At 48.2% G+C, this 27528-nt stretch overlaps 1 protein-coding gene across 1 annotated transcript; it reads left to right on the plus strand.

Moving 5' to 3' along the window:
- Positions 1-896: 896 nt before the first annotated feature.
- Positions 897-27528, plus strand: Exosc10 (exosome component 10). Its single transcript, XM_006975238.4, has 25 exons — positions 897-1124; positions 2013-2149; positions 5588-5711; positions 6621-6725; positions 7009-7174; positions 7335-7449; positions 8296-8371; positions 8558-8668; positions 9026-9169; positions 9857-10047; positions 10621-10777; positions 13115-13263; positions 13397-13447; positions 14233-14344; positions 17283-17333; positions 17475-17553; positions 17646-17752; positions 19495-19590; positions 19840-19914; positions 21979-22066; positions 23619-23695; positions 24794-24965; positions 25584-25645; positions 26367-26443; positions 27411-27528. Exons 1-25 carry the CDS (start codon positions 1014-1016, stop codon positions 27439-27441), a joined length of 2664 nt encoding a protein of 887 aa, XP_006975300.1. The 5' UTR covers positions 897-1013; the 3' UTR covers positions 27442-27528.

Below are 27528 nucleotides of genomic sequence, written 5' to 3' on the forward strand. Positions count from 1 at the left end.
AGGCTTGGATCTCTTGAGTTCCAGGACAGCCAGGGCTACACAGAGAAACCCTGTCTTGAGAAAGCAAATATATATATATGTCATTTTTAGTTACGTATGTACGTCTGTATCTGTATGACACGTGTGCAGGCGCCCATGTCCACCAGATGAGGTCCTCTGCTCCCTGAGAGCTTGACTTGCACTTGAGGTGGTTATGAATCTCAGGACTGAGTGCTGTGATCCTCGAGAAAAAAAACAAGTGTCCTTAACTGCGAGATGTCCCTTTTTTTGCTCCACCCAGTTTTTTTTTTTTTTTTTTTTTACTTTAAATGGAAAAATCCAGTCCAAGTATGGTTATACACACCTTTATTTAGTCCCAGGACTTGGGAGACTGCGGCAGGCGCATCTCTCAATTTCCAGTCCTGGGATTAGTGACCTGAACCACCAGACCAGCAGAAAAAAAAGCTAACTTTAACTGTGATTAAAACTGTCATCATAGCTGGGCGGTGGTGGCGCATGCCTTTAATCCCAGCACTCGGGAGGCAGAGGCAGGCGGATCTCTGTGAGTTCGAGACCAACCTGGACTACAGAGTAAGTTCCAGGGAAGGCACAAAGCTACACAGAGAAACCCTGTCTCCAAAAACAAAAACAAAACAAAACAAAAAACCGTCATCAGCTGGCAGTAGTGGCATATGCCTTTGATCCCAGCACTTGGGAGGCAGAGGCAGGAGGATCTCTGAGATCTCGGCCAGCCTAGGTCTACAGAGCGAGATCCAGGATAGCCAGGGCTACACAAAGAAACCCTGTCTTGAAAAAGAAAAAAACAAAAACTGTATCCTCCAGTTCACACCCTAGACCACAGGTTTGTTAGGATGCTACAGTATCGAATCAAAACCCTAAATTTCCTTATAGCGAGCAAGTCCAACAACTAGCTACAAGCCTGGGGGCGTGGGAGACAACGGTGCGCACGCGCGCTGGGCCCGCCTCAGTCCGCCGGAACAGTCTCGCGAGAAGAGCCGCCCCAGGACGGAAAGATGGCGCCTCCCAGTCCCCAGGAGCCTCAGGCCGCGCCAGTGACCAGCGCGACCAAGCCTGACGAGGAGATGGTGCTGCCTGGCTTCCCCGACGCAGACAGCTTCGTGAAAGTGAGTTCGCGGGCCCTGGGGCACCCCAGGAGCCCCCTGTTCTGGCCGGAAACGGGTCTGGGGCTGCGGAGCAGGCGCTGCGGGCTTCCGGCGCCCTCCGCGGCCGCCGGCCTCTCGGCGCGCAGCGGGAGCAGCTGCCGCGGATCTGGAGCGGAGGGCGCCGCGCTTCCGGTGTGAGCGCGTGCCGCTTTGCGTGTAAAGCCGAGTCCGCGCCCGCAGAAGGGCGTCCTTGTCATCCACGTGGCGCACCCTCCCCCTGCCCAGCCGCTGGGGAGCCCAGGGCACTCCCGCTGATGTCTGTAATCCCAGTTCTCGGGTTGAATGTCACTTGTCGGTTGCCATCGAGTCTCTCGAAGTGCCAAAGCGCATTCATCATCAGCACATCCTTGAGAAGAGCATAGAGGATTCATGCAAATTCTGTGTTCATTAGCCGTTCACACGAACACTCACCCTCTATCAATGACAGCCACTTCAGATTGTTCCCCGTTACTGCACAGCGGTCTACCTGAACCACTGGTTATAAAATGGTCATCTGACGTGTCTAACGTGTGTTGTTGATGAATGTGCATCAAAACCACAAAAATACAGTAAATTTAAAAAAAAAAAAACACAAAAGCTGGGGCAGTGGTGGCGCACGCATTTAATCCCAACACTCGGGAGGCAGAGGCAGGCGGATCTCTGTGAGTTCAAGGCCAGCCTGGTCTACAGAGCGAGATCCAGGACAGGCACCAAAAACTAAACACTGAGCCATCTCTCTAGCTCCCGGGGATGTCTATCCTTAAAATCTTTCTTTCTTTCTTTTTCTTTTCTTTTCTTTTTTTTTTTAAATTTTTGCTGAATGACTAGGAGTCCGTGTTTAAAATGTCTCTTTTTCTCTGGATTTTTCAGTTTGCCCTGGGGTCAGTGGTAGCAGTTACCAAAGCATCTGGAGGCCTGCCACAATTTGGTGACGAGTATGATTTTTATCGAAGTTTTCCTGCCTTCCAGGCTTTTTGTGAAACACAAGGAGACAGGTTGCTTCAGTGGTAAGTAGTATATATTGTTCATTATGTTGACTGAAAAAAGGGAAAAGAAAGATCATTTTTCCTAAGAGTCCCATACCTCAGTGGTAGGGGCATAATAAGCATGAGGAGTCCCTGGTTCTGAACCCCATACCAACCAACAAAGTGGTAGCATATGCCTTTAATCCCAGGAAGTAATGGCCGAGTGGAGAAAGGTATATAAGGTATGTGTGCTTCCCAAGCAGAGGCATGAGATCTCAAGCGCTGGGATTAAAGGCGTGTGCCAACACTTCCTGGCTCTGTTTCTCTCCTAGACTGAGTCAATCTCATGTAGTTCAGGGTGGCTTTGAACTCACAGAGATCTCTGCCACCCAAGTGCTAGGATTAAGGTGTGTGCCACCACTGCCTGGCCTCTATGTTTAATCTAGTGGCTTGTTCTGTTCTCTGATCTTCAGGCAAATTTTATTAGGGTACACAATACATCACCACACATGGCCTGGGAGAGCCCTGGTTGGCCTGGAACTTAATGTGTAGATGAAGCTGGCCTTCAGTTCTTTTGGGGAGGGACGGGGGAGGGGCGGGGAGGAGACAAGGTTTCTCTGTATAATACTCCTGGCTGTCCTGGAACTCGCTTTATAGACCAGGCTGGCCCCGAATTCATGGAGATCCACCTGCCTCTGCCTCTTGAGTGCTGGGACCAAAGATGTGTGCCACCACCACCCACCTAGCCATGAATTCTTTTTTGGGGGGAGAGGGGTTTGAGACAGGGTTTTTCTGTGTAGCTTTGGAGCCTTTCCTGGAACTCCCACTCTGTAGCCCAGGCTGCCCTCAATCTCATAGAAATCTGCCTTCCTCTGCCTCTGTAGTGCTGGGATTAAAGGTTTAGCCTTGAATTCTGTATAGTTTTGGTGCCTCCCCTAGATCTTGCGCTGTAGACCAGGCTAGCCTCGAACTCACAGAGATCTGCTTTGCCTTGAATTCTTTTTTTTGTTTTGTTTTGTTTTTTCCTCTTTTATTTTTCCTATTATCAGCTTGATACAGTACAAATTCTTATCCTAATAGTGAAGTGTTTCACTGAAGCTTCCCCAGTGATTGAGTAAAACCAAAACTTAAAAGCCACAGTAATCCTAGGGGTCCCCCTGCTATGTAACCTCCCTGGATCTGTGGGTTGCAGTCTGATTGTTCTTTGCTTTATATCTAGAATCCACTTGTAAGTGAGTACATACTATGTTTGTCCTTATGAGTCTGGGTTACCTCACTCAGGATGATATTTTCTAGTTCCATCCGTTTGCCTGCAAATTTCATGCTGTCATTGTTTTTCTCTGCTGAGTGTACTCCATTGTGTATATGTACCACATTTTCTTAATCCAGTCTTCAGTTGACGGTCATCTAGGTTGTTTCCAGGTTCTGGCTATTATGAATAATGCTGCTATGAACGGAGTTGAACATGTGTCATTGTGGTATGTTTGAGCATTTCTTGGGTATATGTCCAAGAGTGGTATGGCTGGGTCTTGAGGTAGATTGATTCCCAATTTTCTGAGACACCGCCATACTGATTTCCACAGTGGTTGTACAAGTTTGCAACAGTGGAGGAGTGTAGATGTAACCAACCGTCTTATTAAATAAGAAACACAGAACCAATGCAAAGAAGAAAGCCAAGAGGTCAGAGCTAAGAGCTAAAACCTTACCCTTCCTCCTGCGGTGGCCCTACCTCTCCAAACCAGATCTACTTCCTATGTTAAAGTCTTTATATAGAGTTTCTGTTCTGCCTTCTCATTGGTTGTAAACCCAACCACATGACCGCCTCGTCATGGCCTGTCTGTATAGACCTCCAGGTCTTCTATGGTTGGTATTGAGATTAAAGGCGTGTGTATCCAATGCTCACTGTATCCCTGAACACACAGAGACTTACCTAGCTCTGCCTACCAAGTGCTGGGATTACAAGCGTAAGCCACCACTGCCCTGCTTTCCTATGGCTTGCTAATAGCTCTGACCCCCGGGCAACTTTATTTATTAACATAAAAATAACTTTTTTTTTTTTTTTTTTTTTTGGTTTTTCGAGACAGGGTTTCTCGGTGTAGCTTTGCACCTTTCCTGGAACTCGCTTTGGAGACCAGGCTGGCCTCAAACTCACAGAGATCCGCCTGGCTCTGTCTCCCAAGTGCTGGGATTAAAGGCGAGCGCCACCACCGCCCGGCACAAATAACATTTTAATACAAATAAAATATCACCATAAAGGAGTGTTCACTTTACTCCACATCCTCTCCAACATAGACTGTCATTAGTGTTTTTGATCATAGCCATTCTGACAGGTGTAAGGTGGTATCTCAGAGTCATTTTGATTGGCATTTCTCTGATGATTAAGGATGTTGAGGATTTCTTTAAATATCTTTCAGCCATTTGAGTTGCCTTGAATTCTTAAAGATCAGCCTTCCTCTGCTTCCTGAGTACTGAAATTATAAATGTGAACCATCATACCTAGCATGATCTGTGATTGTTAAAAATAAATTAGCCAAGCGTGATGGCGCCCGCCTTTAGTCCCAGCATTCGGGAGGCAGAGGCAGGCAGATCTCTGTGAGTCCTAGGCCAGCCTGGTCTACAAAGTGAGTTCCAGGATAGCCAGGGCTATTACCCAGAGAAACCTTGTCTTGAAAAACCTAAATAAATAAATAAGCCGGGCATGGTGGTACCTGCCTTTAGTCCTAGTACTCGGGAGGCAGAGGGAGTCGGAGCACTGTGAGTTTGAGGCCAGCCTGACCTACAAATCAAGTTCCAGGATAGCCAGAGCTGTTACAGAGAGAAACCCTGTCTCAAAAAAAAAAAAATCAGGGGCCAGCAGGATGGCTGCCAGGCCTGCTGACCTGAGTTTGAGCCCTGAGACTCCATGTATAAGCACAGAATCCATACTTCAATTTGTCCTCAGACTGTACAGGTGGGTAGTGGAACGCACATGTATACACACAAAATACCTTTTTTAATTGAATTTTAATTTTTAAAGTTTTTTGCTTGGATGTGGTGGCTCTACCTTTCATCCCAGCACTTGGGAGGCAGAGGTAGGTGGATCTGTGAGTTCAAGGCCAGTCTGGCTTATAGAGCAAGTGGGACAGCCAGGGCTACACTTTTCTCATCTATTAATTGTTGGGAGAAATTATCTTGAAGCTATTATTTTATTTCATTGAGAAAAAGTCTCACTCATTAAATTGCCCAGGTTGACTCCAAACTCACTGTACCCAGGCCTTGAATGTCCAAGCCTCCTGCCTCTGCCTTGCTTGAAGCCATTATCAGAGGCCTACACCACCAGTCCTGCCTTTGGGTCTTGTCTCTGAAAGGTTGCTGTGAGAATGTACATTTCATTATTTTCATCTGTACTGCCGGGAGCCCTGAGGGCCAAGCCCTCGAGTTTTCCCAGATCGTAGATGGGGGAATGAAGGTTGTGCCCTGACCTCGGCTTTCCCTCTTCAGCATGAGCAGGGTAATGCAGTACCATGGGTGCCGCAGCAACATCAGAGACCGAAGTAAAGTGACCGAATTGGAGGACAAGTTCGACTTACTAGTTGATACCAACGATGTGATTTTGGAGAGAGTGGTGAGTGTTTCCCCATCCACATAAGTGAACTAACAATTTTAAAACTCAAATATTAAAATGCAAGGAGGAACTCCGGCATTATGGAAAATGAGAAGGAAGTAAGTTAGCCAGGCTTAGTGGCCATGCCTGTAATCCCAGCACTATGGAAGCAAAGACAGATAGATCTCTGTGAGTTCTAGGCCAGCCTAGTCTACATAGTAAGACCCTATCTCTCTCTCTGTCTCTCTCTATATATCCAGATAGATAGACAGACAGACAGACTATTACTATTATTATCAATTATGTGTATGAGTGTGTCCCTGGAGGCCAGAGGCCTTGGAGCCCACCGGAACTGGACTTACAGACAGTGTGAGCCACCTAACATAGGTGTTGAGGGTAAAACGCCAGTCCTCTGCAAGAGCCAGCCCCAATCCATGCTTTCCAAAAAATTTAAAATTTTTCAGCTCTGGAGAGATGGCTCAGCAGTTCAGAGCACTGGCTCCTCTTCCACAGGACCTGGGTTCAGTTCCAAGCACCCACATGGCAGCTCACAACTGTCTATAATTCTAGCTCCAGGGGCTCTGGCACCCTCAACAGACAAACAGGCAGGCAAAACACTGATGCACATAAAATAAAATGAATAAATCCTTTATAAAAATTTAAACTTTTAATTTTATTTATTAAATTAATTTATTAAATTTATTGTTATTAAATATTTATTTTTATTAAATAAATTATTATTATTAAATTTATTAAACTAAGTTAAAATTCTTCATGTGTACAGTATACAAATAATATTTTGATACATGCATTTACCTTCTCTTTTGTGTATGTATTAACTACATAATTCTGTGAATGTATTGCTTGAAAATGTCAGGTAATTAAGTCTGTCAAAGGAAGATCCTGTCCCAATGCCTCGTCTCCTCCTAGGGTATATTACTGGATGAAGCATCGGGTGTGAATAAGCATCAACAGCCTGTCCTCCCTGCTGGACTGCAGGTCCCCAAAACAATAGTGTCGAGTTGGAACCGGAAGGTGAGCACGTCTTTGCAGACTGAATAGAGCTCCTGATTGGGTTTTCCGGGCCTGTCTCATTTTAATTTGCATTTCTGTTGTGACATACTGACGAAGCTGGGTACTTCCACATGGTCTTTCACATGGTCTCACAAGCACACACATGAGTCATTGGAACCTCACATGCAGTAACATTGCAAATGTGTGGTTGCTGGGATGTTTTCTCTTCAGAAAACAAGTTGGAATTCCTTTTCCTACTTCATCAAGTTCCTGTGTTTAATTGTTACTTATGTGTTGGCCGTAGGCAGGAGAATATGGGAAAAAAGCAAAATCTGAGACTTTCCGACTGCTACACGCAAAAAACATCCTCCGACCCCAGCTCAGATTCCGAGAGAAGATTGATAATTCTAATACACCATTTCTCCCTAAAATCTTTGTCAAGCCCAATGCTCAGAAGCCCCTCCCTCAGGGTAAGTGGTGCAATGTCGCTGCCTTTGAGTCCTTCTGTTTGACACAAAGTGTAGGAAGGGGTAGTTTTCCCTCCACCTTCCTTTCCTCCTCCTCCTAAACTGGAAGGCATAGAGGTGTGTGCCTCCTGTGTGATGGTGTTTGTCGCTGCTCGGTCTCCAGCCCTCTCAAAAGAAAGGCGGGAACGTCCACAGGATCGTCCTGAGGACCTGGACGTCCCCCCTGCCCTGGCAGATTTCATCCATCAGCAGAGGACCCAGCAGGTTGAACAGGACATGTGAGTGCATGGGTGTGGGCTTTCTCCTCGCCTTCCTGTTTCGTTTGTTTGTCTGGAGACAGGGTCTCCTATGACTCGGGCTGACCTTGAACTCGGCTCCTCCTCACAGTACTGAGAGTACCGGTGCATGGACCATACCTGGCCCTTCATGCCTTATTTTTTTTTTTTTAATTTTTTTATTTATTTATGGTTTTTAATTTATTTTTTTTTGGGGGGGGGCGTTCGAGACAGGGTTTCTCTGTGTCGTTTTGGTGCCTGTCATGGAACTCACTCTAGACCAGGCTGGCCTTGAACTCAAAGAGATCCCCTTGCCTCTGCCTCCTGAGTGCTGGGATTAAAGGTGTGTGCCATCACCGCCCGGCTGCCTTTTTTTTTTTTTTTTTTTGTGTGTGTGTGTGTGTGTGTGTGTGTGGTGTATGTTTGCAAGTCATCCTTGCACAGGAGCCATGCTGATCTTCTCCATTATTCTGCTTTTAGTAGACATGCTGCCCAGGTGAGCATCAGCCTGTATAATCTTCCTAAGTTTTTGTTGTTGGGGATAGGGCATGTAAGACATGTTCTCACATATCTCAGGCTAGCCTCAAACTTCTGTATCATCAAGGGTGACCCTGAACTTGGGATCTTCCTGCTTTCACCTCCCAGATGATGAGATTATAGATGTGAGCCCTCATCCTCAGGTTTATCTGGTACTGAGTCTGGATCCCAGGGCTTCATTTCTGCTGGACAAGCGCTGTAACAGCCAAGCCCCAGCCCAGCCTACAGTTTGTTTGCACACACTGTATCTGAGCAGTTGTGTGCCCTTGGAATGATGGAATTCATCTGAAGATCTGTGCTGTGTTCACGCAGGTTTGCGCATCCTTATCAATATGAACTTGATCACTTTACTCCACCTGAGTCGGTGCTTCAGAAGCCGCAGCCCCAGGTCAGTGCCCCACCTCCGTTCCCAAGCCAGCATCTGGGAGCCGGGCAAGAGCAAAGCATTGGTTGGTTTGGTGCAGTTTTCCTGCAGTAGCTTTGGGAGGCTGTGGTGTGGGGTCATCCCTTGGACTTAGAGTTCATCCTGTACCTTGTTTGGGTTGGTCAGTAACAAGCTCCTTTCTTGGTCCAGTTGTACAGACCTGTGGAAGAGACACCCTGCCACTTTGTATCCTCCCTGGACCAACTCGTGGAGCTGAACGAAAAGCTCCTGGGTTGTCAGGAGTTTGCAGTGGACCTAGAGGTACCTTGTAATTGACCTTGAGTGAAATCTTCATTTTCCTAAAGTTAGCGCTAAATTTAATCTCTTTTGTTCTTTATGTTCGGGGCCTGAGACAAGTATTGCATCATAGGCCATGCTGGCTTTAAACTTAGTTTGTAGCCCAGGCTAGCCTCAAAATCAAACCTATCCTCCTGCCTTAAAATTTTTTTTTCCTAAAAATTAGTCATGTAACTGATATAGCTAACTTTTAAAAACTGGTAGAGGAGGGTTGTGGGTACAGCTCAGGGCAGGATTCTTCAGTTTCATCCCCAGAATTTAAAAAAAGGTAAAGGAATACCTACTAACCTTTCCCCTAACCTCCCTTTCTGTGTGGTTCAGCATCACTCATACAGAAGCTTCCTAGGACTGACCTGCCTGATGCAAATTTCCACCCGAACAGAAGACTTCATCGTTGACACCCTAGAGCTTCGAAGTGACATGTACATTCTCAATGAGAGCCTCACAGACCCAGCCATTGTTAAGGTCAGCCATCCTGGCTCCCGCCTGAGGTGGGATTGCAGCACTTTTCAGAGTACCATCTTGTTCTTTCAGCCATGCCATCTCCTACTCTGAGGTTCTGCAGACCTAACTGCTTAGTTAGGCCCACAGGGGCCTTCACCATGTAGCTTGTTGCTATCCAGAGACATAAATCATGTTAGTGACTGTTTCAGTGAGCCTGGTCAGGTGGCTTGCTTGAACTTAAGGACACACTTGGAGCTAATAGGGCTCCTCACCCATACCATGGCCCAAAAGCAGTTGCAGCCCTTAACAGTATATGGTTACAAGCCCAAACGATGTCTGTGGCCTAAGTTAAAAGAAGTACTTAAAACCACACACACTGCCTGGCAGTGGTGGCACATACCTGTAATCCCAGTACTCAGGAGGCAGAGGCAGGAAGATCTCTGAGTTCAAGGCCAGCCTGATCTACAGAGTGAGTTCCAAGACAGCCAGGGTTACACAGAAAAACCCTGTCTGGAGAAACAAAACAAAAAACTTACACACACCCTGGGTTGAGGATGTAATCCAGTGGTAAGGTGCTCCCCTAGCAAATGCAAATCCCAGGGTTCAGTTTCTACCTGTGTTCTGATAGCCCAAAGGCAGGGCTAAGTAAGGAGACAGATGAGTAGCCTGGTGCTAGTGTGAACTGCATGGCCTTGGTTTTGTTTTCAGGTCTTCCATGGTGCCGACTCTGACATCGAGTGGCTACAGAAAGACTTTGGGCTCTACGTAGTGAACATGTTTGACACACACCAGGCAGCGCGGCTTCTCAACCTGGCTCGTCACTCACTGGACCACCTGCTGAGACTCTACTGTGGTGTGGAGTCAAACAAGCAGTACCAGCTGGCAGACTGGAGGATACGGTCAGTCTGCCTGCCTGCCGGTGGCGGAGATGTGCGGGTACAGGGAAGAATCTGGTAACTTGGAAATCAGTGCCAGGCATAGTGTTTCACACCTTTAATCCCAGCACTCAGGAGGCAGAGGCAGGTGGATCTCTGTGAGTTCAAGGCCAGCTTAGTCCACAGAGCCAGTTCCAGACATCCAGAGAAACCCTATCCTGAAAAACACATTCGTAATATTCGAAAACCACTTACTTTTCCAGCCCTTAGCCTCCTCAGCACCAGGCCAAGTGCTACAGGGATGCCATCTTGGTCATGCTCACAGCTTCTTAAGAGCTTGTTCCCTTTTCATAGCTGAGATAAGAAAGCACAAAGAAGGTAAGGACAGACAGGTGGAGCTATAAGTCACCCCAGGACCATAGCACCCGAATTTTAACCTTAGCATCACTCTGCCTCAATGTACGCGCGTTACATAATGGTTTGTCATCCTGAGATGTAGTAGGTGTCCATGTGTCATAGTCTGGGGAAGGAAGGAGTCTGCACATAGATGGCTTGGACCTGGGACAGCCACTGAAGCTGTGTCTCTTGCAACTCTAGCCCTCTGCCAGAGGAGATGCTAAACTACGCCCGGGATGACACCCATTACCTGCTGTACATCTATGACCGAATGAGGCTGGAGCTGTGGGAGAGAGGCAACGACCAACCTGTCCAGTTGCAGGTCGTGTGGCAGCGGAGCAGGGACATCTGCCTCAAGGTACCCCATCACCAAAGCTACACACACCCCCAGCACTCAGGCTCTGTTTCTGACTAAGTTCTGTTTATTTCATTTTTTAATGGCTCTTGGGGCAGAGAGATGGCTCAGTGGTAAAGAGTACTGTCTGCTCTTCTGGAAGATGAGGGTTCAATTTCCAGCACCCACATGGCAGTTCACAACTGTCTGTAGCTCCAATTTCAGGGGATCTGACTCCCTCACCCAGACATATATGCAAGCAAAACACCAGTGCACACAAAAGAAAGCCAGGTGGTGGATCTCTGTAGGCCAGCCGGATCTGCATGAGAGTTCCAGGATCCAGAGTTCACAAAGAAACCCTGTCTCAAAAAAAAAAAAAAAAAAAAAAAAAAAAAAAAAACAAACAGAAAAATGGCTTTTATCATGGCGTTTTTGTTTTGTTTTGGGTTTTTTGTTTTGTTTTTATTTTCCAGAGCTGAGGACCAAACCCAGGGCCTTGTGCTTGCTAGGCAAGCACTCTACTACTGGGCTAAATCCCCAACCCCTGTCATGGCATTTTTATACATATATGTCATTATATTTTCTTTATCCTGTTCTCCTGCCCTTCCCAATTACCCCCATCGGACTCTTGCTGGTTGAAATGAATGATAAGTGGTGCTGGTGGAGGTGCTGGTTATTGGCAGAAAGGTCACCATCACGACAGAACCCAGTGACTTAGTGGTAGAGAGCTTTATGGGGGGGGAGGGGGGAGACGACAACAAAAAGACCAGACCTGGGAAAGAGCACGTGCAGAGGGCAGACAGAAAGATGGGGGGAGGAGGAGAGAGCAATAAATGGGTGGGGGTCTGCATCCAGCTTTTTAAGGGCTCCCCGAGTGGAGCCACACCAAGCATGCACTGATTGTGTGACCACTGGTGCGCAGGTAGTCGCCAGCACACACTGATGATGTAAGACGCAAGACCTTTTGCTTAGCTCCTGAACTGCACATGTGCAGTCATGTAGCTGGAGTGAGGGCAGAATCCTAACACTGGTCCCCTCCTTTTTCCAAAGTAGTGACGCCTGTCTGTGTCCCCCTCGCCTCAAGCTCTCTTTCTCCCCTCTAATGGTCACTTTCTGCTTTGGTGACCTGAACACACCGTATAAATCTAGGTTCTGCATATTCGGGAGAGCTTTAGTTCCTATCCAGAATCTGGCTTGTTTTAACTGGCTGAATAAAATTTCATTCTGAGGCTGAGACAGAGAGGGTGACCAGAACCCCATTAAAAAAAAACAAACTAGTGATGGGCATTGTAGTGCGTGCCTTTAATCCCATTTAATCTCATTATACAGAAGCAGGGGCAAATAGATCGCCATGAGTTCAAAGCCAGCCAGGTCCACATAGTGAATTCCATGAGAGCCAGGGCTATAGAGTGAGACTCTGGGGGCATGGAGGGGGAGGAGTACTTGTTGCTCTGCCAGAGGAACCTGGTTCAATTTCCAGCACCCACATGATAGGTCACAACTGTCTATAGGCCGTCTGTGGACACTAGTTACACACAAGGTGTGCAGACATGCAGGCAAAATACCCAGACATAAAGTAAAAAATAATTTGCATTTTTCTGATGGGAAGAACGTTGAGCACTTTTTCAAACACTAGCTTATTTCTGTTTCTTTTGAGAACTTTCATCAGTTCATTAGCCCATTTATTGTTTGGATTTGGATTTTTGCTGTTTCATCTTTGCAGTTCCATAAAAGTACAGAATGCTCATGACTTTTGGTTTCATCCTCATCCAGAATTTTCAGTGTGTGTGCTGGGTTTCCTTTTGCATTTTGCTTTTGTTTGGTTTTCCTTGCAAGGATGACAATTCAGTCCAGAACCTCACACACACCAAGCAAGCACTCTCCCATTGAGCTCTATATCCAGCCTTTGTTTCAGGTGGTTTGTTTTTTGGTGTTTGGTTTTGTTTTGTTTCAGGGCAGGGTTTCTCTGCACAGCCCTGGATGTCCTGGAACTTGCTCTGTAGCCCAGGCTGAATTCGAACTCACAGAAATTCGCCTGCCTCAGCCTCCACGTGCTGGGATGAAAGGCTTTGTTTCAGTTTTTAAGACAAGGTCTCACTAGGTGACCCAGGCTGACTTCTTCGCTTGTAGTCCTCCTGGTTTAGCTTCTCAAGTGAACCACCAAACCCAGCTTTTCCTTTGTCCGTTAATGCACGAGCCAAACGTTTTTGAAGAGCCCAGGGCACAATTTTTATTCCATTGATGTTCTTCTTTTTTACAGTGCTGAGAACAAACCAGAGCTTCGTGCATGTTGGGCAAGTGCTCACCCACTGAGTCTTTTCCACACTCGTTGATCTTGAATGTTCTCTTAACGTTTTACAGAAATTCGTCAAGCCTATCTTTACGGACGAGTCATACCTCGAGCTGTATCGCAAGCAGAAGAAGCATCTGAACTCACAGCAGCTGGCGGCCTTTCAGCTGCTATTTGCCTGGAGGGATAAGACAGCTCGCAGGGAGGATGAGAGCTACGGGTGAGGGTTGGGTCCTTTAATACTTATGGGCCCAGCGGGTCTGATGTGAAGGCTGACTAAGTCTCATTCATATAGCATCTAGTGGATCTTACGAGTTGAACATAATGGGATCCCATTCTGTGTTTTATTCCAGATATGTTCTACCTAATCACATGATGCTAAAGATAGCTGAGGAACTGCCTAAGTAAGTCTCAGAGCTGAATGACATGCTCTCTCTTCTCAGTCGCTCTCAGTCCTTCACAGCCGGGCATTCTGATTGCGGCTGCCTGAGGCTGTACTCATAGAGGTTAGTACCCCAAGCTTGAAGGTGGCAGGGCCCAGGGAGCCACAGTCCTTGCCTGAGGGCTCCTGGGTAAGAACTAAAACTTATGAACTGGCATATTTATTTCCATGGCTAGTCCCAAGCCTGCTGTAGTTCCTTAGAAAGGAGAACTAACCCACATTCTTTCTTCTGTCTGTTTCTCTAAATTAAAGCCTGGAGGTTTTTAAGAATGTTGTTGTAATGATTGGAGCATAAACAGGAATAAGGAGTGGAAACCAGCTTTTCTTGAGGCTTGTCTCCAGCTCTCACAATTTGTAAGACAACTAGAGGAGGGCACTAAGAGCTGGTTCAGTAAAGGTCACGTGTGTAGGTGGCTGGCCTGGGCTGATGATGTAATCTTTTAGACTTTCTGTGGCCTTTGTGTAGGGTTTAGAGGGCCAGGTCGAGGGGTCCTAACTCCATGACCAAGGCTGGCCTGGAACTCATTACCTTGAACTTCTGCTCCTCCTACTTCACAGGTGCTGAGCTTACAGACCTGTACCACCATTCTTAGTTGATAGTGTGCTGGGGATAGAACCCAAGGCATGAGCATGCTAAGCAAGCACTCTGCTAACCAATCTACAGCCCAGCCTGCCCAGTCATTGCTGTCAGGAAGCCTTGAAGGGCTGTATCTCCATGATGAGCTGAGTTTTTGTCCTTGTTTTCAGGGAGCCTCAAGGCATTATAGCTTGCTGCAACCCAGTACCACCTCTCGTTCGGCAGCAGATCAATGAGATGCATCTTTTAATCCAGCAGGCTCGAGAGATGCCCCTGCTCAAGGTATGCAGTGTTTCAGCCAGCGAGCCCAATCTTCAGCACTTCCCTCCTGTGGCCTCCTAAAGCCCTGAGCTGCTCTCCTGCTCTAAACCACCCTGAGGAGTATTGATGGCTTGGAAAGCCACTATCTGGTTAGATTTAGCTGCTTTTGTGTTACTGGTTTGAGGTTTGAGATTTGGTTTCATTTTTTGATGCTATTGTTCAAGCCCAGGTCTTCCCCATGCTACACAAGTACTCTTCTGCTGAATTATTACCCAAGCCCATGCATTTTTATTTTATTTTATCTATTTATTTTGGTTTTTCAAGACAGGGTTTCTCTGTGTAACAGTCCTGGCTGTCCTGGAACCCACTTTGTAAACCAGGCTGTCCTCCGAACTCACAGAGATCCACCTGCCTCTGCCTCCTGAGTGCTAGGATTAAAAGGTGTGTGCCACCAACACCCAACTTTAATTAAATTTTTATGTATTTCTATATATGCATGTAGGCATATGTATACCACAGTACACTTGTCTGGGCCCGAATACACACTTGTAGGAGTCAATTCTTTCCTTCCACTACTTGGGTCTTGGGGGTCAAACTCAGGTTGTCATACTTGGCATCAAGAGCCTCACAAGCAACTACATTTTTTTTTATTTATGACGGTCATAAACTAAGCCTTATCCTTTATATTACATCCTTTATATGGCCTTTTTGATAACAAATAATGGGGCTATTTAATGGTTGTAGTAAAGCAGTTAATCTGGTTTTAGTCTGTGGAATGAGTTGGAGTAGGGATCCTGGTGCAGAGACCTGGCAGGGGAACCCCAGATCTGAAGCCTGAGTGTACATGTTTGGACCGCTGTGGACGCGGCTGGTAGGGAAGGCTCCTGGCCTTCAGGTCAGAAAGTGCTGTCAGTTACTGCTGAGCCTACGGACTGTAGAGGAGCCACCCACCTGGACAGCAGTTAGATTTGCAGATAGTAGAGGCAGGATCCAGGAGCACAGACTAAAGTCAAAGTGGGGGAGGAGGAGAATCATGGGTGGAATGGGAATTCAGAAAAGTCAGTTTTTGTGAAGTAAATACTAAAGTATGCATAAACGTGGATGGAAGAGGGATATCCCACAGAAAATAGAGGCATAGCTGGGCATGCAATGCACACCTATAATCCCAGCACCTGCATGCAGAGGCAGGAGGGGCAGGAGTTCAAGGTTATCCTCAGCTATCTATTGAGTTTGAGGCTAGCCTGAGCTATCACCAGGTGGTGGTGGCGCACACCTGTAATCCCAGTACTCAGGAGGCAGAGGCAGGAGAATCTCTGAATTCAAGGCCAGCATGGTCTACAGAGTGAGTTCCAGGACAGCCAGGGCTCACAGAGAAACCCTGTCTCGAAAAGCCAAAAGAAAAAACAAAGAATTGTCAAAATAAGAAGGTAAAGGCACTTGCCACCAGTGTGGTGACCTGAGTTCAATCCCCAGGTCCTATGGTTGAAGGAAAGAATCAGCACCTTTAAGTTATCCTCTGGCCTGTTTGCCATGCTTGAATGAATGAGTGAATGAATGAATGTAATTAAAAAAAAAGAAGAAATACAGACATGTGTCTTTGTAGGAATGTCTGTGCTCTACATAGGTAATAAAACTTGTTACAATTCAGCTTACATGGTTTCTTTTTGGAGTATTGCTTTAAATCTTTTCTTTCCTTTTGAGATAGGGTCTTACCATACAGGGTCATTTCTAGGCCAACCTTGAGCTCAACTGTGTGATCCTGTAGCCCAGGCAGGCTGGAACTTTCAATCCCCCTGCCTCAGCCTCCCAAGTAACTAGGATTAGACTTACACCAACCACCACATCCACATTTCTTAGGACAACTTTGAATGTATTGACTTGGTAGTGATATAAATATGTGATGAATCATTTTTCATCTTTTGAAAGATTATTGACCCAAAAGACTTAAAATGAAAGAAGAAAGTGAATTGCAGCTGTCATGTTAAGATATCCTTCTGCAGCCAGGCCGTGGTGGCGCACTCCTTTAATCTCAGCACTTGGGAGGCAGAGGCAGGTGGATCTCAGTGAGTTCGAGGCCAGCCTGGTCTACGGAGTGAGATCCAGGACAGCCAGAACTCTTACACAGAGAAACTCCTGTCTGGAGAAAAACAACAACAAAAAAAGAAAAACCAAAAAAAAAAAGAGAGAGAGAGAGAGAGAAAGAAAGAAAAGAAAAACAACAACAAAAAAGATGTCCTTCTGCAGTGGTGGGGCACACCTTTAATCCCAGCACTTGAGAGGCAGAGAGAGGAAGGTGGATCTCTGTGCGTTTGAGGCCAGCCTGGCAGGACAGCCAGGGCTATACAGAGAAAGTCTGTCTCAGGGGGAAGAAAAAAAAAATGTTCTCCTGGGACTGAGTGATACCTCACAGGTACGGTGTACGGTGTTTGCCCCTTGTGTGAGGCCCTGGCATCCCAGCACCACACATGTACACTCAAAAAGGCTTCCTTAGTCTTCTGGTTTGTATAAGTAAAAAGCGTGCTGGCTGCCTGAGAAGTCTCCTCCAGGCTCGCTGGAAGCTGTTGCATCATGCCACCCCCTGACTAGACAGTGCTTGGGCATGATGACATAATTGGCAGTGCCAGGGGCTGAAAGGGGTGAAGGGTGAAAGATTATCTCCTGGCCCTCGGGAGACAGACTCATGGGCGAGTACAGTCTGCTGAGTAAGCATGTGTCTTTGACTTTACACAGCTTTCCTCAGTTTCTTTTTTTGTTCTTTGTTTGTTTTTTGAGACAGAGTCTCAAGTAACCCAGGATGGCCTTGAACTTCTGATCCTCCTGCTGCCATCTCTGGAGTTCTGGAATTATAGGCATGTGCAATCGCACCCGCTGGGGAGTCAAGCCCAGGGCTTCCAGCATGGTAGGCAAACACTCTGCCAACTGAACTACATCCCCGGCCCTACTCTTCTTTCCTCCCTAGTCTGAAACTGCAGCTGGAGTGAAGAAGAGCGGACCGCTGCCTAGCGCCGAGGTACAGTGTCACGGCTGCTGTCTCACCTATGGGAGGGGTGGAGACCACAGTCCCTGACAGGTCAGTGCTCTTCCACTGGCCAAGAGCTCCTGGCCGCCTTATGAGTTTTACATGTGGTCTGCTGATTTCTCTTTGATGCAGAGATTGGAGAATGATCTCTTTGGACCCCATGACTGTTCCCACGCCCCTCCAGATAACTACCCGATCACCCCAACCGATGGTAAGATGGAGGCCCCCTGAACTTCCAGAGCGAAGGAGACCGTTTCCTGGACCCGGGCACATGTCTTGACTTGCTGACTTCTGTGTCTCTAGGGTCTGTGCCACTTCAGAAGCAGCCGAGCCTCTTTGCTGAGGGCAAAGAAGAAACCCCTCTGGATGCCAGATGCCTTCTTACCACAGCCGTCATCACTCTGTTCAGTGTGAGTAGCAAGACCGTTCCCAAGCTGGCTCAGGTTCCTGGTGTCGGGTGCTCTTCTCACATGGGCCGTCTGCCTGGAGGGGTGCATGTATGTCTGAGACCAGTGCCAAGGTGAGCTAGAGAGGGGTGTGGACAGGTGAGCTGTCAGGAAGGGAGGAGTGTCTCATGAGCACTGTATGTGAAGAAACCCTAGAGGAGGGCCTGAAGCCAGGGCTCAGAGGTTACGTGCCCTGGCTGCTCTTCCAGAGGACCCGAGTTCAATTCCAAGTACCCACATGATGGCCTACTGCTGTCTGTAGTTCCAGTTCCAGAAATCTGACACCTCCTAACCTGTGTGGGCATTTGAAACACACATGGTGCACATATATACACACAGGCAAAACACTCATACACATAAATAAAATCTTGTTTTTTTTTCAAGACAGGGTTTCTCTAAGTAATAGTCCTGGCTGTCCTGGAACTTACTTTGTAGACCAGGCTGGCCTTGAACTCACTGAGATCTACCTGCCTCTGCCTCCCAAGTGCTGGAATAAAGATGTGTGCCACCACTGCCCAACAAGTCTCTTTAAAAAAAAAAAAAAAGAAGAAGCCAGCAGTGGTGGCGTACATCTTTAATCTCGGCACACGGGAGTCTGAGGCCGGCTTCAGGATCTTGGAGTTCTCCTGGTCTACAGAGTGAGTTCCAGGACAGCCAGGGCTACACAGAGAAACTTTGACTTGAAAATAAATAAAAAAATAAGATTAGGTCTTACTGTGGTGATTCATGAAGGAGGTCGGGGAGTCTTTGCTAGCCACCGGCTAACAGAATCTGGTGTGATTCAGCAACCAGATCCGTGGACAGAGACTGCCTTCCCTTTCCCTTTTTCTTTTTAATCAGGGTCTCATTCTGTAGCCCAGTGTGGCCTCAAACTTGCAGTTCTCGCTGGTGCTCTTCTAGAGGACCTGTTTGATTCCCAGCACCCACATGGCATCTCACAACCATCTTTAGCTGCAGTTCCAGGGGATGCAACACCTTCTTCTGACCTCCATCAGCACCAGGCACACATGTGCTACACATACATACATACATACATACATACATACATACGTGCAAACAAAGTGCTCATTCATATAAAGTTTTAAAAAAAATCATTCGGGTTTCTCCTGCCTCAGCCTTCCAGTGCGTGGATTGCAAGCGTGTTCCCCCTCCTAGCTGGTGTTCATGACTTGAGGCTGCACTGATATGAGAGCTCTATGTTTAGTCAAAGAAGGCTGCACGATCTCTGTACTGTGTTAGAAGCAAACATGACTTTAAGAGAGAAACCAAGTTTGTGAATTCAGTTGGAAGCAACGTTCTGTTGCGTGTGTTCATTGGTTCCCTGTCAAAATCTATAATGTTACATTCCACATTTCATGTGTCAGTTAAGACCTCAAGCTCTTGGGCCAGATAGACCTGTGTTTTCATCCCCACTCTTCCCATCTTAGTGGTAGGGCTCTCCAGGAGCAGAAGACAGTAGAAAAACCACAGGCCTTGGAGGCTGTGAAGGCAGGAATAATTCATTAGATCACTTGTGGGATGTATCAGCTCACACCTTTAGTCCAGAAGCAGGGGGATCCCTGTGAATTTGAAGCCATCCTGGTCTATATAGCTCAAAAAAGCAAAGAATTCATCAGTTCAAGAAGTTAATCCTCCCTGTTGTGGGCCTGTCCTGATGCACAGCATGATCATGGTTAGAAGGGATGGGTCTTGGTCTGTCCTTGCAGGAGCCTAGCGCTGAGGAAAGTGGAAAGACTCCATTGACGGTTGCACAGAAAAAAGCCCAGAACATAATGGAGTCCTTTGAAAACCCATTTAGGATGGTGAGTAGTGCAGCTACACCAGGCCGCCAGGAGCTGCAGGGAATTCTGCAGCCATGCATCCTTTCCCCCGGGAGGAGAGCAGGACTGTGGAGGGGGAGCCCAAGTCCAGCCTGTCAGTCGCCCATGGTGTCCAGGTCGGGACTCTGGAGTTGTCCGTGTGGGACCACACTGGCAATAGTAGTTATTAGTGCCTCTGACGGGCGAGGTGCCTGCTCTCGGCATTTGTCGTGACTGTTGCCCCTCCTGCAGTTCCTGCCTTCTCTGGAACACAAGGCCCACATCTCTCAAGCAGCAAAGTTTGATCCTTCTTCAAAAATCTATGAAGTAAGTAGCTTCTCACGCTTTGGAGCAGTAGCTGTCAAGGGGCTTCTGTGAGGGAGGCTCCCATCTCAGGCAGGCTCCAGATCCTTTGTGGGCCACTGAGAACAGGAGAGGCCCTTCCGTCCAATCATGCTTCTAGGAAGAGGCCAGACTTGGAAGCCGTGGGGAATCTCTATAACAAAGGTTGGGGGCTGGGGACAGAGATCGGTAGTGGCATGCTTGCCTGGCTTGTATGGAGCCCTGGCTTGATCCCCAGCACCACATAAAGCGGCATGGAGATGCACACATGTAATCTCAGCACATGGGAGGTGACAGCAGAAGGATCAGAAGTTCAGAGTCATCTTCAGCTACATAGTGTGTTCTAGGATAACCTGGGGTCTATGAGGCCCTGCCTTAAAAATTAAAAAAAAGAAGCAGCAGCCTGCCCTGGTTCATGAGCATATCAAAGTAGGATAATGTTTGTCTAATGTGTGATAGCCTAGGTTCAAATCCAGCACTGGAAAGAAAAAAAAAAATAACAAAAATGTTTTGTGTTTTTCTAATGGAGTAATTTATATGTAATAAAGTACATAAATAATACAGTTTATAACACTTGTACATGTGTATGTTGATTCAAGGCCCTTAAAGGACCAGCTTGATCTGAAGAGGCACTGGCTTGCACTGTGGATAAGGTCCACTCTGTCTGGGAGGCAGCACGTTGATTCAAAGCCTCCATTTGCCCTGTAGGAAGGCTGTGCTCTGAGACACCCAACAGCACATCCTGTACTGGACAGCACTCTGACAGGCCTCAGTCCTGTGCAAAGGGGTTTAGCCTCCTACTTTCAGGAATGGGGAGTCCCAGGGCCAGCAAGATGGCTCAGCCTGAAAAGCTGAGTTAAATCCCAGGAACCTACATGGTGGAAGGAGAAAACTGACTCCAAGTTGTGTTTTGACCTCATACATGCACAGTGGTGTACACACACACACACACACACACACACACACACACACACACACACACACACACACACAATAAGTGAATAAATTTTAATGAAAACAGCCAGATGGCTGGGTGTGATGGTGTGTACCTTTAATCTCAGCACATGGAAAGCAGAGGCAGGCAGTTCTCTATGATTCTGAGGCCAGCCTAGTTTACATATCAAACATGATGAGGTTCTGCCTTAATAATAATAACAACAACATTAAAACTAGAAATGGGAAGTCCTGGACCTGGAGGCTTGGCTCAGTGATAGTGAACTCTTTTAGCAAACACGGGGCCCTGGGTTCAGACCCAAACCAGGGAGAAAAATAAAATAGGCTGGGCATAGTGCTACTTCTTCAATCCTAGCATTTCAGAGTCAGAAGTAGGTCAATCTCTGAGCTCAGGGTTAGCCTGGTCTACATAGCAGGTTCCAAGCCAGCCAGGGCTACATCGGGAGACCCTCTCCCCACCCTCCAAAAAAAAATGAGGGTCGGGGGACTGGAAATACAGAGTCTGTAGTGTGCAAATGTAAACCAGTACTGGGGTAATGGAGGCAAGAAGATGAGTTGAAGGTCGTCGTTGGTCACGTAAAACCTTTGAAGTTAGCCTTGACTCAAAGCCAAAATAAAAAGACAAAGTGTGTGGCCTTTTCTTTATCTCTTGCCCCTGTGGCAAACCCTTCTGCTTTCTGTCCCCCTTGTGCTCATTTGGGTCACCTGATGTGGACCAAGGTCACAGCCAGAAGTGGGACAGAGAGGGAGATACAGGACCAGGAGGAGACCCATCTTGTGCCTGGCTTTGTTTACTAACTGGGCCACCGGGCAAGTGACTGTGGCTTCCTGTCCTGGAGGGTGGACTGGACTGAATGAGATGTCTGGTGTGAGCACATACAGCCTGGTGCTGGGGGTTCAGCTGTAGTTTGTCCTCCTTAATAAGCCAGCAGAAGGTGGTGTCTTTAGATTCGGGGTGTGTGGCTTAGAATGGGGATCATTTTTAGGTTAGCACCCCTCAGTTGCCTCTGAATGAGTAGGACTCCTGAGTAGCTGAGTTTAGGCAGGTTTTTTTCGTTTTGTCTTTGTTTTGGTCATTGTCTGTTTTCATTATAGATCAGCAACCGCTGGAAGCTGGCCAGCCAGGTCCAGGTCCAGAAAGAACCTAAAGAAGCAACCTTGAAGAAGGTGGCCGAGCAGACAGGTAGTGCTTGACTCCTTGTAAATTCGGGGTGTTTTGTGTTGCATGGTCACTCAAACAGATCACTCCAAGATGAAATTTAAGGCCTATTTGGCAGCAGGAAGGTCCAGTCTCTCTGATGAACTGAACCTCCAACAGCCGTATTAATTGATTGTTACACAGAGTTGTTTTTTAGGTGAAGTATTTCCTCATACCAAGGCCCCTAATCTAAGCTATATGTCTCTGTAAAGGAAAGCATCACATGCCCTCGTGACTTTAATCCTTTTTTTTTTTTTTTGACTTTTTGAGACAGGGTTTCTCTGTGTAACCATGTAGCCTTCCTTGGCTGTCCTGGGACTCACTCTGTAGATCAGCCTAGCCTCAAACTCACAGAGAGTGCTGAGATTAAAGATGTGCACCACCACCGCTAGGCGACTTTTGTCCTTTTTTGGGTATCATTTGCAATACATGATAATCCAAGAGCCTCAGATGTGCCAGGGACGTCTTGTGACCAAAATCGCATGAAGGCTGCAACACCCCTTCAGAAAAACAATTTCATAAATCACAGAAAACAACCACTGGTTCCACAAGATCCTTTATTGTTTACCACAATGATTCTTCAGGGTCAAAATACTTTTAGAAAACAACTAGTCATTCTAATATCTGCCCCAGATACAGCGGCTCTGCTACATTCCACAACAGCCTTTGAAGAGACAGCCCTAGCATATCAGTCTGGCTGAGGACGTTGACTGACAGGTGTCTAGTAGGGATCCAAGCCCTCACTGACAGACAGGGCAGTGGGCAGAACAAGCCCAGCCCCAGCCTCGTGGAGTTCAGCGTCTGCTGGGGATGGCATATGGTGACTGCCTGTGTGCTCTGCCCTGTAAAGCAGGGGTGTGTAGAGAGGGAAGAGGTAAAGAATGCAGCCATGTGGGTGCTGGTGAGATAAGGCAGCCTAGGTCACCTGAAGTGACAGGCTGGCATGCATCCTGGGGGAGAGTGGACTGAAGCAGAGTCCAGAGTCCCGTGTGGTAGATGGCTGGCATGTCAACAGAATGGCAAGGCAGGACTGCCCAGAGTACCCGGGGAAGAGGGCGGGTAAGCAGGCAGGGCTTCCGTGAGGACTGGCTGCCTGGCTCTGAGTCAAAGTAGAGCGGGGCACAGAAAGCCTGAGGAGACACCAGTAACAGCTGACGGGCTTGCTGTCAGAACCCGGACTCACCCTTTCTTAGCACCAGCACTTAAGCTGAGGCATGGCAAAGGAAGGGGTGGGTGGCAGAGGGTTGGTTCTGAGCAATTAGGAAGATGGGGTTGCTGGCTGTAAGAGAAGGCCATCTTTAAAAGGAGCCCAACTCCTGGCCACTGATACTAAGAGTGTCAGGGAAGGTGCTAGGTGCTTGGCCCGGCTTCCTGAGAGGCACAGGCAGGGTTGCATTAGATTAGAGCCTGTAGGTAAGGCCAGAGAGCACTGAGCTGAGTCCAGTGGAAAGGTGGAGGGGGGGGCAGCAGCGCTGGCCCTTGTGCCCAGGTTGGGTAGACAGATGGCAGGAAGTTCACAAATGGTTCTCTTGCGCAGGCGCCCGGAAACAGGCAAAGGAGGAGTCTGAAGCAGCTTCGTTGGAGCAGGCCATCCCAGTGCGGCAGCAGGCCGCGGTACGTGCTCCCTTTCTCCCTTTTCAGAAATGAATGCCCCTGCTCATGTTCAGGGGTTTCCTGGACCGTTGCCGGAGGGCTCACTCTACATCCCAGCTTTTGAATAGTTCCCCCCCACACACACACACACACACACAGCTGACCTGGGCTTCTCAGTCAGTGCCCACCTGTTTTCTCGAGTCAGGTGATACTAGAAATCTTTTATGATGTCTTTGTATCTTCGGTAAACCCTCACAGCACTGGGCTGGCCTGGCAGGGGACAAAGCACAGAGACATTGCTGTACCCCAGTCTACCCTAGAGAAACCTCTCTGTTCTTCCCTGAGGGAGGGGGTTGGGTGGGTGTCATCGTCTCCCACCCCCATTCCACAACACAGGGTTTCTCTATGTAGCCCAGGCTAGCCTTGAACTCAGAGATCCACCTGCCTCTGCCTCTGGAATGCAGAAATCAAAGGTATGCACTACTATGCCTCATGAGGCCTCTTGGTTTTTACCACACCCAGACCATTCTGGAATTCCATTCTGTTTGTTTGTTTCCAGATGGGGGTTCTCTATGTAGCCTTGGCTGTCCTGGAACTCAGAGACTCCTGGAACTCAGAGACTCCTGCCTCTGCCTCTGCTGGAATTAAAGGAGTGTACCCCCACCGCCTGGCTAGAATTCCATTCTTAGCTTCTGCCTTAGGTGACCTGCTAACATTGTCAGTTATGAACTTGCTCCAGCTAATACTAGCTGAGTATGATTGTCCCTAAATTCCAGTCTCATCTCCCATGCCTGCCGCCAAAAAGAAGCAGCTTGAGTCCCCAGCTAGCACAGGTTGAGCATCCCACTCAGACACCTAAAATCTGAAATGCCCACTTTCCACTTTTCTAAGTGCTGACACAGCACCACAAGTAGAAATTTCCATGCTGCACAAAGTTACTTCAAGTTGCATGGAACAGCCTGCAGGCTGTATGGATAAGCTGTAAGTGGGGAGGAGTGAATCTCACAGTTAGACTTGGGGCTGGCCTGAGGAACCGCACAGAGTTGCAGATGGTGTGGAAGCCCAGGAGCTCTGCTCCTACATTCTCATGCTTCCCCCCTGCTTGTTCTCACCTTGCAGCTAGAAAATGCTACTAAGAAGAGAGAGAGAGCCGCCGGTGACCTGAGGACCACAGAACAAAAGCAGGAGAAGAAACGACTAAAAAGCTCCAAGAAACCCCAGGATCCCGACCCCCCAGGAAAAGATTTCAGTCCTTACGACTACAGCCAGTCAGACTTCAGGGCCTTTGCTGGTAAGGACGGGAGGACCGCCAAGGAGACATGGGACCATTTAGTGGGAGGGCTGCAGAGTGTGGGGTGCAGCTTCCCTCAGTGAGCCCTGCCCAGACACAGGACGAGCGTGGCACACAGAAGCCTGCCTGCTCTCCTTGAAGCAGATCTCAGGAGCTTGTCCGCGGCTCCGCAGGAGGTCCTCCAGTGTGACACACAGTTAGGTTCCCTCCCACATCCACAGCATCCAGACCGGGTTGAAGGCACTATTCACAAAGCCCACGGAGTGACCTCTTGTGACCCTTAGCCTAGGTCTCTGTGCTGTGAAGGGTGTGCGTAGTACTGTAGCAGCCTCTAGAGCTTGGAAAAGGGAGAAAGCAGGACTGGAGAGTCCACACACTGAATGCTGTCTGGAGCATTATCTCAGCCTACATATGCTGAGATCTCATTGATCCTGAAGATGGACCTGCCCTTCCTAACCTGGGAACAGACCTGTGGATGGCATGGTCTCTGGACGGGCGGTCAGGCGGCAGCTCCTGGAGCACAGGAAGGGTGGCGGGGCTGATGCAGATGCTGCCTGAAGCCCAGAGCCCTGGCTGTGGGCCTTTGTGCTCACTCACTGCCGTCACTCTCACTTTCAGGGGACAGCACATCCAAGGCCTCCCCCCAGTTTGACCCGAATAAGCCGGCGCCTTCTGGCAAGGTAAGGCTGGGGATGGCACCTGGGGCCTGCAGTGTCCTTGTCCTCCTTGGCTCCCGTGACCATGGGGAAGCCTTTGTACCCTTCCTCACCTCGTTTCTTCTCAAGTGTAGACACTGTTGCCGGTTGTTTCCACAGTAATTTTAAATTTATTGTTAACATGTAACAGTGCAAAAAAGTCAAAGGACAACTTTTGGGAGTTCGGCCTTCCACTGTGGGCTCCGGGGCTCCAGCTCAGGCCACTGGGCTTGGATGGCAAGTGCTTTCTCTGCTGAGCCATCCTGCCGGCTCCTGTGTCAGCAATTTAACCAGTACAGGTTTCTTTTTTGGTGGGGGTGGGGATAGTATGGCTTGCTTTTCGTTGAGATGGAGTCTTGCTTTACAGCCCAGGCTGGCCTAGAACTCACAGTCCTCCTGCCTCCATCACTCAAGTGCTGTGAGCACAGGGGTGTGGCTCTGCCTGGCGTGGCATGTCACTGCACAGGGTGTTGTTCAGTCTGCCACCAGGGCCTGCGGGGCTGCCCTGCGCGGTGAAGGGGCTGTGGGTGTAACTCCTGACTACACCAGGTCTGTGCTAGCCAGGCTGAAGCTGAAGTGTAGTGAGCGGGGCAGCTCAGCCTGTCAGGCCACACGCTGGGGTGAGAGCTGACTGCCCAAGCTCAGGTGTCGTCCCCAGGGCCCGTGGTCGAGGCTGCTCTAAGAGTACACAATTCTTCTCTTTCAGAAATGTGTTGCAGCCAAAAAATTTAAACAGTCGGTGGGAAACAAAAGTATGTCCTTTCCAGCTGGCAAGTCAGACAGGTAGGTGGCGTGGCCGGGCCAGCAGGAAAGCCAACCAGCATCCCTGGGAACAGCAGCAGAGTGCAGTACCAGGGTTTCAGCGGGACAGATATAGTGGGAAATCCATGGAGTCTGCTTAAAGGGCAGAGGAACTTATTAGGGGAGAAAACTCTCTGTACAGAACAGGACTGTAGCAGGTTCTGGAATGCTGGGGCCCAGTCTCACGTGGTCCCGCCTTCTCAGTCAGTCCTGCATCCCAGTCCCAGGAGGGAGTGAAGAGGAGAGTCCTAGTGCATCTCAGTCTTAAGAGTCCATGAGGCCACGCCCCAGGGCCATGGACTTCCAGGTCATCTGCAGGTGGAGCAGTTAGCTGCTGCATCTCTAGGGGCGGTGCTTCAAGGTCATAGACAGAACAGCTACCCACTACATCAAGACCTCTCTGTTACCCAGAAAGCAGGGACAGACATGACCTGCTTCCTGTCAAGTTCACACTCACATGACGGTGATGATGTCCTGCATCCCAGACCTCAAATCCCATCTTTTTCCTATATGAGAGCCTATTCTGGAACTCACTCTGTAGACCAGGCTGGCCTCAAACTCACAGAGATCTTCCTGTCTCTGCCTCCTGAGTGCTGGGATTAAAGGCGTGCGCCACCACCGCCGTTTCCCTTTCTTACACTGTGGTTTCTCACTGGGTGCCCTTACTCAGAGCGCATGAGTAGGGATTTTTCCCACACCAGCTTGGTTCTTAGGGATAAGAGAAATTAGCAAGTGGGTCATCACTGGTGAGTGTTTTCATAGCATGAACTTGAGGTCAGGTTCCCACACGTAAAGCAGAACAGGCCTGCTGCCACAGACCCTACACAAATCAGCACCCAAGCACAGGCCTCACGCTGCTCTCCTGCTCAGCCCTCCCTTGCTGTGTTACTGAGATGTATACAGCTCCTAAACCCAAAGAAGTAACACTGGTTCCCCTCTATCTCTGCAGAGGCTTCCGGCACAACTGGCCAAAGAGATAGTGTTGGAGAGACTCCTGGGACTGCGGGCAGTGCTACTTTGTACAAACCCATTTTAAAATCATTAAAATTCATTCCTATTGGAAGAAA

The sequence above is a fragment of the Peromyscus maniculatus genome, chromosome 2 (assembly GCF_049852395.1).
Source record: "Peromyscus maniculatus bairdii isolate BWxNUB_F1_BW_parent chromosome 2, HU_Pman_BW_mat_3.1, whole genome shotgun sequence".
Lineage (NCBI taxonomy): Eukaryota > Metazoa > Chordata > Mammalia > Rodentia > Cricetidae > Peromyscus > Peromyscus maniculatus.

Excerpts from the sequence above, each read along its gene's own strand:
- Exosc10 (XM_006975238.4), top strand. The coding sequence starts at position 1,014 with ATGGCGCCTCCCAGTCCCCAGGAGCCTCAGGCCGCGCCAGTGACCAGC. Across the intron at positions 14,345-17,282 it reads GAGAGATGCCCCTGCTCAAG|TCTGAAACTGCAGCTGGAGT; the intron begins GTATGCAGTGTT and ends TTTCCTCCCTAG. Across the intron at positions 24,966-25,583 it reads AGACTTCAGGGCCTTTGCTG|GGGACAGCACATCCAAGGCC; the intron begins GTAAGGACGGGA and ends TCTCACTTTCAG.